This window comes from Sycon ciliatum, chromosome 3, assembly GCF_964019385.1.
Source record: "Sycon ciliatum chromosome 3, ocSycCili1.1, whole genome shotgun sequence".
NCBI lineage: Eukaryota > Metazoa > Porifera > Calcarea > Leucosolenida > Sycettidae > Sycon > Sycon ciliatum.
Genome location: NC_088645.1, coordinates 38,094,350 through 38,107,695, shown reverse-complemented (window position 1 = coordinate 38,107,695; position 13,346 = coordinate 38,094,350). Strand labels below are relative to the sequence as shown.

The following is a 13,346-nucleotide window of genomic DNA, read 5'->3' as shown; positions in this document are numbered from 1 at the left end:
TTGATGGCTTTCAGCTTCTATATTTTTGAAAAGTAGCGCGCTCAGACCAGCTCGCTCAGCTCACTCTTTTCCTCTTCCATTTTTTAGGGCAATTGTTTTGTTTGATAGACGAAGCTTAGGGTCTCTTTGGGTTTGCAACCCTTACCCTCCTGGAAAAAATCATAGTTGCTAGACTGCGACACTTCAGACCAGGTACTAGTATTAGAGCCGCTAATGGAAGACGAGCTATTTTCCGCTATCCGGAGCTCAAGCATTTGAGCCGCTAAATGGACGAGACTCCTGGGGTAAAGGATGCAGAGAATAATGAGGAGAAAACACTCGTATGGAGCAGGGAGTAGGTATTGTACTACTTCCTGGTATGGAGCACTGAGAAGCGGTAAGTCTTAGGGCAATTCTTAGCCAGTAATTACTTTCTCGCCATAATTATGTTCTCGTTTTTCGTGTCTTCTGTCAGTCCTAATATTCCCTCCTGAGTCCTCTTGCCAGACAGTATACTGCATGTGATAGTCTAATGCCAGTACACTAGCAGTACGACTACACTGTAGGCGAGAGTCCATAAGCCAGAGTGTGCAGCTCTCCATCTATGCAGCATAAACAAATAAATTCATGACAAATTTCCTTTGCCTAAGGGCTGGGTTCCACTGCCACTCCGCCGCACATCCACGGCATGAAACGTCATCATTACGAGCTGGTCCAGCGAGGCCGCGGCTCATCACCAGCTTTCGCTTCGCTGCTTGATACAAAAAATGCAAGCCGCGGTCACGGCTTGCATTGTTTCCCGCACTTAATTAATTGTTTTATACGGGGGAGTTTTAATTCGTTGCACAGGCCCGGCAGAACACGAGGATTTTTGGGATTTCACGCGCGCGCAGGCGGGCTAAATGTCATCAAAAACGTCGAGCACGATCGCGGTACCGCGAATGGCGAGTGTCACTGGAACCGCGAATGGCGAGTGTCACTGGAACCGCGCCGCTCTGCTGCATGCAGCCAAGTACTGTGGAGCAGCGGAGCTGCGGAGCCCCAGTGGAACCCGGCCCTAACCAAACTTATAGCAATTTGAAAATGTTTGACAATTTTCATAAAAAAACTTGACAACATTGTTCTTCTGTAGGGTGCTGCTGGCAACTCCATCAACGAACTCCATCAATGAGCGCAGGGATAAAGTTTAGAAACCCTTCGAGCGAGAACGTGTTTTCAAAAAGGAAGCACAAATATGCCGCGTAACTTTCCCTCTAGTACGGCCCCATCAAAGCCACTCGCTGACTACTTACCAGTAAAATGGGGTTGGACGGTTGTCAGATTAGCTGACATGTTTCAGCCAACACAACCATAAGCAGTTGTCAACTCTCAAGACTAAAAGAGCTTGCGAAGAAAGTGAGAAACCTTGGCTATGAAAGCACATGAAGCGTCAGAACAAAATCGAGCAAACTTGGACCTAGATTACCAGTGTCTGCTCCAGGGCCGGGTCAGTGGCCCTGTTTGTGAGTACTTGGACCTTTTGGAAAAAGAACACTGGGTTACCTGCGACCCGGTTGGAAGTCCTGTCGAGTCTATATTATTTTATACTTCGAGGGGTATACCGCCACTGACAGGCTGCATACGCGTGCAGATGCGTGCGGCCAGAGTGCCCAGTGCGAGTACGTTCATACAAGGGTCATGTACATGTACAATCATGTACATCAGGAAGTCGAAAGTAATTTTACGACTCCCTGACACACAGAAGCCGCACTTGAACGCATCTGGCTCTGGCCCAGTGTTGCAGGAGTTGTGCCAGGTAGACGTGTACCCGGTTTGTGTGAAATCTTAGAGCAGGTACAGAATATCCTACCATATCTGTGTACATGGGTATACAGAGTCAGTGTTGTTGCGTCCCACTCAGCACCCTTCTGGTTCATTTTGGCACCAGCACTCTTTGCGTATGCAGAGCTGAGTAGAGTGCAAGTTCGTACCACAAGTACACTGTAGCAGCTAGTTGCGAACCTAGCCTGTGCCGTGATGCACGGTACTTGTGTGCATCTACTGTATCCCTGAGTAACCCACCAGGTATATGGTGCACGATAGGGCACAGTAAATAGTCAGCATGCATCGCAGTTTTCTGCAACATACATGTATTCCTGAAGTCACTTTACACCTCAGAAGAATTGCGTCGCTAACTGTTAGTTATTCCCTGGGTCATTATGAATCATAGAAAACCCGTCATACAATAGGTTCAAGCTAAAGTACCGTATCACCATGGTAATTCCTGGAAATTCGGTGTGTTTTCTACGTTTTTGTTAAACAAGAAGCAATGTGCAACAGAAACTTCCATGGTGATAGAGTAGATGACCGTGTGAAGCGGTGTGAGATGCAGCAAAGGTGAGCCTGTTACTGCGAGTCTATGCCCTAAACAATAAACTTTGCCGTGGGATGATTCTCCTTGGGCTGCACACTCTGGTTAAAGGGGAAGTTCACCCTAAAATCAAAATTTCACAGTTTGTAGATTTCGAGGCGCTGAGTTCGGTGGTGAAGGTCCCATCGCCGTGCGATACGCCGTTCTGGAGATATTTGAATTTGAAAATTACCATGACGTCATGCAAAATGACGTCATGCGGCCGGCGCACACCCCCTCCACACCCTGTGACGTCAAAGAGATACAGGTTCCCGGTCTGCTTGCTTTTCAGTGAGCGAGAAAGAGTGGCGTTTGTGGAGTTTCTTTCTTGCCACCTGAACAGTTTCAACCACGATGACGGTTTGCTGTGCTGTCGGCTGCTCTAACCAGTCTGGTAAGCCCCCTGGGACCACGGTGCATCGTATTCCGCGGGATAAAGCTCTCCGAGCGGAATGGGTTGCAGCGATTCACCGCGAGAATTTGCCACCTTGTAAGTTTGAGGAGAGCTGTGCAATTTGTTCGGCACATTTTGAGGAGATGCCTTCCAGAGGAACTTGCACGGAGAGATGGGCAAAACGTGCGGCCGAAAGCTGAAAGCAGACGCTGTGCCATCGATTTTCCCAGACAGGCGTCCCCCAGCGAAGCGAAGGATGTCGCAGTATCAGGAGAGAGAAGAGGTGAGTGAATGGTTCTGGTGATTTCGTGCTTTGAGAGTGTGTTGAAATTTTGTCTGTACATCGCGAGTTGGAGAGGGCAGTTTCATCCACTGTGTTGAGTACATCGTATACTTGTAGAGAAAATTATTTACAGATACCGGTACAAAGCTGTTTGCAGTGTGTTGATTGCAAGGTACTAGTATTGAATGAAGACAGAAGATCGTGCAATATATTTTTGTTTTATTTCAATTCAAGTTTTACATGTCGTGAAAAGGCATACAGTGGTCACTAGCTCTGTCCTCTGCTTGGTAAGTTTCAATTCCAAGAAAGTCTTTATTGTGTTGCATTGTCACTGTTATCTGCGTGTATTTTGCAAGTATGATCCTAGCTCAAGCCTATGCTGAGCCGTATGCCGCAGCTTTTCGGTCTCCAGTTGCATGCGCATTGAGTCCAGACGATGGCATGATATCTGCTGATGCGTGCACACAGACCCCCGTCAGCACACGGGAAATTTAGAGGTGATGTTATGGTACCCACTGTGTAGATCAAATCCACACGTACATATGCTTGCAACACTGGCAGTACATTTTCATGACTATTCTTTTGCTATAAACACACACACGCGCGCGTGCGCACGCGCACACACACACACACCTTTGACGCCAATCGCCGGAGGCAATGATGGCAATGCTACGGCAGAAGCCATAGCAACTTGTGCTGGAATTGCACCATTCAACAGCTTGCAAGGCTGAAGAATTGACCGTCACAATTCAGCCTGGTCTACACCATACAGCTACACACACACACGTGCAAGCACCTGGCTGACTACAAATAGTGACAGCTTATGATTGCTTTGCCATTTGTCCATTATGCAGGTGTTCCACCGGACTCCTCGGCCAAGTTTTCCGAACATCAGCCATATGTATTGTCGGTATGCTGCGTAACGGTGCGAGCTGCTTTGGGGAACAGGGGAGTAGATCTTCCTGCTGTTAGTCTCACATGTCAACGTACATTTCAGTGCAACAGCAGCACACTACAACAAATTTTTGAAGAAGTATACAAGCCAATATCCTGGTTATATTTTTGCACCATGCAACAGTATTTAATTTTGATGAGAAAATACAGTTCTCCGATGCAAAATCGACGACAGTATTACACTGTACTATTAGCACGTACCGGTTTCCAAACTCAGATGGCTTCGATCCGGCCTGCTGGTGGATCTTGCCCAAATAGCCACGCAGTACAATGTAAAGTGCGTGCTGGTTGCTGCAGCCTTCCTCGAACTGTGAGGTGCAAGTAATGCAGCCAGACTCTGTAACCAATCCGCGGCTGCCGATGCCGGAACATCTTTGCAGCAAATGCAGTCGTTCCGCAATAATTGAACGACGCATTTGCCACATTCACACCAGGACGTATTGCCAACGCGATCGGCAGGTGGCCAGCAGTCCTCTAAGCAAGCAGCAGGGTCAGTGTCGGCAGCAGCCGCTGCAGTTTCGTCAGCATTTACACCAACTTGCTCCGCACTCGCCATCTGCATGATCTCATCCTCGGTATACTCCGGTTCCTTCGCTGGCGTCCAACTCGCTCTCCTCGGAGTCACTGTCATCTCCTGACAAGGAGGTAGACCTACCCTGAATCGTCTCCGCTCTGAGCCTCATACTGCTTGACTTTCCGCCTTGGACATTCACGACTTCACTTTCTTCTCCGTCCAACTCCAAGTAAAAGTTCCGAGCTCCAGGAGCTCCTCTATCTCTTTGACGTCACAGATTCGTGACGCCATGGCGGCGCCAAAAACCGGGGATCAAAGTGATATTTCAGTTGCGTATATCTCCGGTTATAGTCACCGGATGAAGACGAGACATACACCAATCGACTCAGCTGATTTTTCCCAATAACATATCTGATTTTGATTTTAGGGTGAACTTCCCCTTTAATGTACTCTTGGTGGCAGCATTCTGGTGCCAGAGATGATCATTTTTCAGAAAATAAGCACTAGAGAAATGGAGTGGGAGTAACCTGATTTATTCTATTAGCAGAGCTGCAATGCTTGGGATATGAGTTTATTCCCGTAGCTATGCAAAAGACGCTATTCAGTTGTACTTTAGTAGCATTTGGTGCTAGCCAGTATCCACACCGCTATAATTCGGTGCGTGTCTCGGTGCCTGGTAGGGTGGTTCACGTGGCATGCCATGGTTGGTGCAGTATCCCGTATGTGTCCCGTACCGTAATTCGAGTATGCGGTGCGCACCGTAGCATAGATGCATCTGGAGCGCTGTACGAGCTAAGATGTCGGGGCAAATATGGGGACATTCACAACATGCAATGTGAATATGCACGTCAGTTTCGTTCTAAGAAGTGGGTTTGACGGAGTAAGAAAAGGCCCCAGCTTTGGCTGCTGCATGCTAGCCCAGTGGGTGCCAATCTCCTGCCACCGGCCGAGTGCTGATGGAACGGAGTAGAAGAAAAAGAAAGAAGAATATTGCGTTCAAGAATACAATTTCGGTAAGGGATATACAGTAAAACCTGTAACTAAAGACCACCGTCACTAGCGACCAGCCTGGTACTACCGGCCACTTGGCCAGGCATGGACGGTCTCACATTCAAAATGCACTGTGACTAGCGACTACCTGCTGAATGCGACCAGCGACCGCCTTTTCCTGTCCCAAAGACAATTTTTGACCCGTAACTAGCGACCGCGATGTAGAAAATCAAATGTTGCTCGAAGCTCCTTCCTGAAATTTTACTGATTTTCCATGGTCCTGAAAGGAATATTTCGATACTACAGCTGAACAAATGAACGCAGGTAATTTTGGCTGTGGAGTAGGTGTGGACTGCACTACACCTGTCAAAATTTCAAGCGCTGTCAAGAAAAAACATGATAGGAAACGTCTTGGAGAGCGCATCGAAAGCGCTCTCTGATCGATGTTACTACTCGGAGGAGAAACGAAGACTGGGCGGCTCTGTCACCCCGGTCATACAGACGGATCGACGATGGCATCAAGGAATCCAGAAACAAAGCAGCACCACAAGGTCCTGATGCTGAAGGATCGCGTTCAAGCAACCGAGAAGTTACAACAAGGACAGTCGGTACGATTGATCGCATGAACAAATTTGAAGCCCAGCGCAAAACGAAACTTCCCCAGGGAACGTTTAACTCCTGCCGTCAGCTGAATTTGAAGTCTGCAAAAAATTAATCTTCTCTCTCTCTCTCTTTGTCTCTCTCTCCATCTCTCCGTCTTTCTCTCCAAGTGTTGTTTGACCTGAAATAAGAATGACATTGCGCAAGTCCTGGGGAATTGTATTAGCTGCATTTTGACATACATATCATATAATGGGATCCACATATTATGGTCACGCGGTGCAAACCTCTAACTAAAGACCACCTGCTACTAAAGACCGCTTTTGCTGGCAACAAGGGGTGGTCGGTAGTCACAGGTTTTACTGTACCGGTAAGTGGATAGCTAACTAAAATAATTAGCCGTATGGTTTAGAAATAGTGGTGGCGACTCTGGATGGCAGTCGTGAGTCCGGCAAGTGTCAAGTCAACGGAATAGCGCGAGCTCCAGTGTGGGGAGCAAACCCATTCCTAGGTTAGCATCCCCCCACCTTACAACAGAGCAACCGAGTTTTGGATTAAGCTGGGAGTGCCGATTCGAGCAACAGGTATGATGGCTCTGCTTGGAGCCACTAGATGGCTCGCAGCTGAGCCGGCAAATGACTCCGCTTGGAGCCGTCAAATGACTCAGCATGGAGCCACCGAATGACTTCGCATGGAGCCGCCGAATGACCCCGCATGGAGCCGCCGAATGACCTCGCATGGAGCCGCAAATTGACTCCGCATGGAGCCGCCAATGACTCCGCATGGAGCCGCCAATGACTCCGCATGGAGCCGCCAATGACTCCGCTTGGAGCCGCCAATGACTCCGCATGGAGCCGCCAATGACTCCGCATGGAGCCGCCTATGACTCTGAGTAGAGCCGCCAATGGCTTTGAGTAGAGCCGCCAAATGGTAAATACATTGGTATGCATAACCAGTTTAGAGCATATATTCCATAAATCGGCACTCCCGGAGCGGATCACAAAGTGCAGCTACCCGTGCAATTTGTAAGCGGTGCAAGCTAGGTAAAGACTGTCAGAACTTGATATCATGGGCTGAGGCCATTGCCGCAGCCACCCATACTTTGGCTGCAGGTGGTGTCCGAATGTTACTCGGGCAGACATCGCTTTCCACCTTCCTGCCTCTCTGAATATCGAGTCCGGCAGCTGATTCGAAACGAGTGGACAACGCCAGGCCAAAGCCACAACTTATGAGCAATATCCTCGCAGTTGCTGTAAATGCCCATCGATTGGCATTCGCAGCTGATGCCGCTAGTTTTCCCAGGTGCTGCGGGCTGCCACAATTGCAAACACCCCTTTGCGATTGCTGCTCTGCTTGATTGACTGTCCATCGCCCTATCCCCAGTCGCAATTGTACGAGCACCGGCCAAGTGCACCACTTGCATCAGTGAATAGCAGCAAGTCGGGGGACGGCGTCCACTTAGGGTGTAGGAAGAAGGACCGGCCGTTCCGCTAATCCAGGAGCTCAGGCCATCAGCAAAGATCTTTGAGGCACTCTTTGGAGAGCTTGATCAGGTAATACGGCTGTCGGTACCAGTTGGCAAGTGACCACAATCTGCAATTTGCGTCCAGGGGCTATCACTCTTGTAGCAAACGAGAGCTTTCCCAGAAGAGACTCGAGTTGACATTGGGTAGTTGAAGCTGTGTGAATTGTGGCCTGAAGGAGATCACGAAGCTTGGCAAGTTCGTCCATAGGCATACTGATGTTAGCGCGGCGGGTGTCCAGGATGACGTCGATAAACATCAGGACGTGGGCTGGACCCTCCACTTTTGCTGACGCCAGAGAAAACGCCGAGTAGCGAGTTGCTGGCGAGCTAACACAGGTCCAGAGCATGCATTGAGGAAGCACTTTTACCGACGCCAGAGAAACACCGAGGTATGTAAACGTGCGGCGCCGAGTAGCGAGTTGCTGGCGAGCTAACACAAGTTCAGAGCATGCATCGAGACAGAAACATTAGTCGAGGTACTCCCCGTAATGGGATGATGCCAATAACGTCAGGACTTGAGCTGGACCCTCCACTTTTGCTGGGGCCAGAGAAACATCGAAGTATGTAAACGCTCGGAGCAGAATAGCGAATTGCTGGCAAGCTAACACAAGTCCAGAGCATGCACTGACGAAGTAACGTTAGTTGAGGTATTCCCCGTAATGCAACAGGCGTGGGAGTGCGAACTGCTAGCACGTAATCCATTCACTGGTGGATGCGACAGAGTTCCATATAGCTGGACTGGAGTGCAATACAGTCTGAAGGGCAGGGCACTCTCATAAAAGTATTGATCCTGCCAGAGGATCAACAAGGACCAATCCTCCGGGCGGACGGGAATTCGGCAGAATGCACTTTTAACATTGAGCTTAGCAAGATACACCAGGGCGAGCACAATTGTGGAGGAAATTGTTTGGGAACGCATGTTCCGCAAGTTGCATGCTCGAAAGTTGAAAACAGCAATGACATGCAAGAGACATTGTACAGGATCTTGGAGGGCGCACGACCACGTGACTCGCGCATGCGTGCAGGTCGGGCCAGCTAACGCTCATTATTATTACTCTCTCTCTCTCTCTCTCTCTCTCTCTCTCTCTCGCTCTCTCTCTCTCTCTCTTTCCCCCCCCCTCTCTCTCTCTCTCTCTCTCTCTCTCTCTCTCTCTCTCTCTCTCTCTCTCCGCTCTCTGTGTCAATATACAGCTCTCACCGTCCAGGAGCGACACTGACTCGCACTGCTATCTGGTGCTCACGATGTGTTGGTCGCGCTGCAAACGGAGCGTCTCTGTAAGTTTGTATCCCTGGTGATGTTTGGACCTAGAGAGCACTATAATATTATAAATGGTGCTCTTCAGGCGCAATCTTCCTCAGCCTACTCAAACTCGACTGATGAGGGTTAATTTTCCCGAAACACTGTGTATTGAGCAGGGAGTGGTCCCTTCTTGCTGGTTTTCCGAGTGGAAGGTTGGATGGACTTTTCATGTTCTCTGGGTGGCAGCTGTCAGTCAGTCAAGTGTAAAGTCAAGGCGGCAGAATAGCGTGAGCTCCAGTGTCGAGAGCAAACCCTTTCCTAACAATCATCGCCGAAGTCGCAACCACTATTCCGTAGGTCTACCCTTGTTAGGAGACAACCCTGGGGGTATCAATTTTTTTTGTCCGATAACGAGTACATTTTTCTGCTGCTTTGCATCATCCAAATTGTGTCCACATCAGAACTGATGTTTCCTTGTTATTAGACAGTGTTTTCCACCAGACCCCTGTACAAGACAACCCATTATCAGACAATGTTTCATCGGACCCCGATAAAAGACAACATGAAATATCAATGGAGCTATCCTCGGCCATCCGCATTTTCTTGTAATGAGAATTCAAACCTGTGGGACAGCTGAAAGGGACGTTATAACGAATTTGGTCTACAAACGAATTATCTCTTATCCGGACTTGCATGTACGACTGCTAATGATTCATGGGATTTTGGATCGTTGTCTACTAATGAGGTTCATCTTGCAACCGATGTCATACTAACGAGGGTAGGACTGTAAATTAAATGCTTGAAAGTTGAAACTTCGTTTTTCAGATGAATCAGACTGCAAATAAATAGCATAGCAAAGACCATAGCTATCCCAGGAACACTTGAGTAGTGCCCTCTTTTACCCTCTTCTATGTTTTTCTCTTCAGTTTGAGCAGGTATGGATGTTTCCTAGTCTTCTAGAATTTCTAGGTAGATCATTGGTCTTGTTCGGATCGTCCATTACGTTTGCAGCTGTTCAAACTTGTATTGTTGTTTATTATTTTATTGCTTTTTTATTCTACTTGCCTTTCCTATCTTTTTGTGTTTTAGCATTAGGCGATTTGATCGCAGGACGAGAGAGGAGCTGATGGACGATCTCTCCAATGTTCCTCTTGGTTCGGAGCGGCGCCGAGTGCTGACGTTGGGACTTGGGTAAGGATGAGTGTTCCCTCATGTTTACAAGTTATCCGTTTTGTCCAACACTAATGGTTATAAGCAGAATACTGTTGAGTCAAAAATGTGCCACAATCAGCACAAAAACTGACTGATGAGATCATGACATTCAACGACCTGATGCTTAGCTGCATCACGTTTATAATCGTTAGTGTTGGACAAAACGGATAACTCGTAAACTTATGGTCCTCTTTTTTTAATTTTAATCCTTGGCTCTCCATCCGAGTTCCCTCATGTTTTGCTATTATTTTTATTATTTTTTTGCCCAGGGTCTACATTCTACATTTATTTTACTTAGACTAGGGTTAGCTGTCCGTTTACTAGTACTCATCCACACATATGTGCACATAGGGTCTACACAGAACTCTATCAGTAGGTATTTTTGTATAGGACTTAGGAGGTTGTCTATCCTCCGGGATAGCACTATATACTCCCATTCTGTGTGTTCTCTGGCAGCTATGTTCCTTGGAGACCATACGACCTTGCCAGTGTGGTGACCGAGGTCAGATGTGTCTGCACTGGCATCGTCAACTTCGCCTACTGCTACATGCTCCCCAGTGCTCCATCTGTGTCCTGTACTTTATTTGGGGGGGGGGAGGGGCAATACTGGCACTTCAGGTGTAGGGGGCAAGGGGGGGGGGGATGGGGTGGGGGACATCATGCCCCCAATGAACCTCTCCAGGCGTTGTTCTAGAGTAGACTAACCATAGGCGGAGTGTACACATGCAACACATAGTATGGGAGTTACATGTAGAACGCGATCAAACTCGGGCATATATTCAAGGCAGATGAGTCTAGTGTGATAGTAGTCCTGTACTGATCTCACTATGGTGATATAGGTCGTGCCCAGCATCACAATGCCCAACATTATAAATGACTGTTTTTTTGCCTGGGGGGCTAGATGAACATGTGGCTAGACTGCGGATGGCAACCAACTGGCTCAAGGCTGCGTTGAGACTTCGTGTGCGCGACCCGAGTCAATTGTTTACTCACCATGACTAGGCATCGCATTGAGCATCGTATGACCACTTATATATGTCACTGTTCTTAGTCGCACCGGGGGCGCATGCCCGTTTTCAGGAGACTTCTCAAAACACATAAGCCCTGTGCCCTGAAGGTTAGGCCTATTGTTAGTCCGAATAGTCCTGGCTACTATCCCGCTAAGTTCATTCACTTTCTTCTGAACCCGCATGTATGTGAGGAAAGTACTGTTCTGACCTCAACTGCGGATTTCATCAACTTGGTAGAAGGTTTGCCTGTGCGAGATCATTTATATTTGAGTATAGATGTGACCAGCCTTTACACCAACATCCCCAACGAGCTCGGTTGTCGTGGTATATCACATACAGGTGTACAAGGTGGATGCCCCTGGCCCTTCGTACATGGTTAATAACAGCAGTGACTTCCTTGATGTCAGTCATTCGGAAGAAAAATGAGTTTGTGTATGGTAACGATGTGTTTCGGCAGATCCAAGGGACTGCCATGGGTTCGCCTGCAGCAGTGGTCTATGCCGACATTGTTATCATGCGGCTGTATTTGGAGAAGTGGTACGTTTTTCCGATCTTAGAGGGGGAGGGTTAAGAGGTTCAGGTTTATAGACGCTTTATCATTGCATGGTTGCGAAGGTCAAGTTCAGCGCACTTTAGATAGGATTAATAAGTGTTCTGTAGTGTATGGCTGATGATACACTCAGGGACATTTCTTACGTCATCATTATCGTATTGACGTCACACCATGCGCAGATCATTTTAGTATGTCTGCCTTTTGTATTGACACACGTGTCTCCTTGTTCTTGTTCCGTTGACATAATTTACTTGCAATTGTAGTTGGTCTTCTTCTAGTCTCCATGTAATCGATCATAGAATAAACCGAACCACGTCTCTAGCTGAGACACTACAATTGGCGACGAAGATGGAATTGTAGTGTCTCAGCTAGAGACGGGGTTCGGTTTATTCTATGATCGATTACATGGAGACTAGAAGAAGACCAACTACAATTGCAAGTAAATTATGTCAACGGAACAAGAACAAGGAGACACGTGTGTCAATACAAAAGGCAGACATACTAAAATGATCTGCGCATGGTGTGACGTCAATACGATAATGATGACGTAAGAAATGTCCCTGAGTGTATCATCAGCCATACACTACATGTTCGGCCCTCAAGTTTGCTCATGAACTGGCACATGATGGCATTGATTTCCTGGACACCACAGTTTTCCGCAGTAAGGGATACATGGCGGTGAAGCCTCATTTCAAGTTCACCAATCGTTTCCTGTATCTGCTTGTCGGTAGTAACCACCCCTGTAATAATAATAATAATAATAATACCACAGTACGCGTACAAAGGCCAAAGAACAATGCATGAGAATACACTGAAATTAAGCCAAGTCCGCTTCTGTCTCCAGTCAACAAAAAACTCATCCATAAACTATGTCTGATCTCCATTTCGACTTGTCTGCAGCAAATGCTCGTGCTCCTTCTAGGTCGCTGGCATTCTTCAAAGGAATGTCGTGCCCTGCCAGGTCCTTCATGATGGTGGTAGGGAGAGTAGCCGCGGGACGGCCCCTTCGTCCACGTGACCCCGCTACATACTACCACCCCTGTAGTATGGGCAAAGGTGTGTTCACTGGGGAGTTGATCCGTATCCGTCGGTCTTCGACCCTTGACTACCACTACGAAGCTGCTGCCGAGCGGCCGGAGCAGGCTTTCCGGGCCCGTGTATGCAAGCGCTCCATCTTTCATCTTTCAGACCCGTACACTAGGAATGGATGCGCAGGGAAGGTATGTTGGTCAGATTGGCATGGGTTTGGGTTATTTCTGTAGTTGTATACAGTGCTTCTCATTGTATTTACCTGGGCCCGGCCTGCTGTCCTTCGCCCGTTGGTCTTGAGGTCCAGGTGTAATACCCCTACCATACGGTCCAGTGGCCAGCGCGGCCCGGTAAATTGTTGTTACAAGGTGGAACATCGGCAAGAGGTTGCTTGCTCGTTTGCCTCATGCCTCATGCTCAGTGTCCTCAGGGAGTTGGTATTTTGCTCCTGTTTGGATTTTGCAGTGTCTATGGTGTCCGTAATTAAGTTTTTGTTCTGTGTCCTTTTCTGTGGTGTTTGGTCATTGTTCACACATCTTTTTTTGACTTGATTCCTGGTGTTGTGTATCCTTTTGTTTTATCATTGGTGTTGGTCTGGCTGTAGAGTTCTAGCATCCGTAGCTGCCTCAGGGGTGCCACTTCTCCCATCAGCGTCGACTAGTCCGCCGGTACGT

General features: G+C 48.0%; 1 protein-coding gene across 2 annotated transcripts in view; it reads left to right on the top strand.

Annotated features, from left to right (window-relative positions):
* The first annotated feature begins 69 nt into the window (after positions 1 to 69).
* The window catches only part of LOC135812122 (CUB and sushi domain-containing protein 2-like), a 26,022-nt gene continuing 12,745 nt past the window's right edge, over positions 70 to 13,346 (top strand). Inside the window, exons 1-4 of one of the 2 annotated variants that reach the window (XM_065325452.1) lie at positions 70 to 376; positions 8,820 to 8,903; positions 9,958 to 10,059; positions 13,277 to 13,340. In XM_065325452.1, the coding sequence (XP_065181524.1) occupies positions 9,995 to 10,059; positions 13,277 to 13,340 (129 nt within the window). In that variant the 5' untranslated portion in view covers positions 70 to 376; positions 8,820 to 8,903; positions 9,958 to 9,994. The remainder of the gene's footprint in view (positions 377 to 8,819; positions 8,904 to 9,957; positions 10,060 to 13,276; positions 13,341 to 13,346) is intronic. The other variant, XM_065325451.1, reaches the window with a different exon arrangement.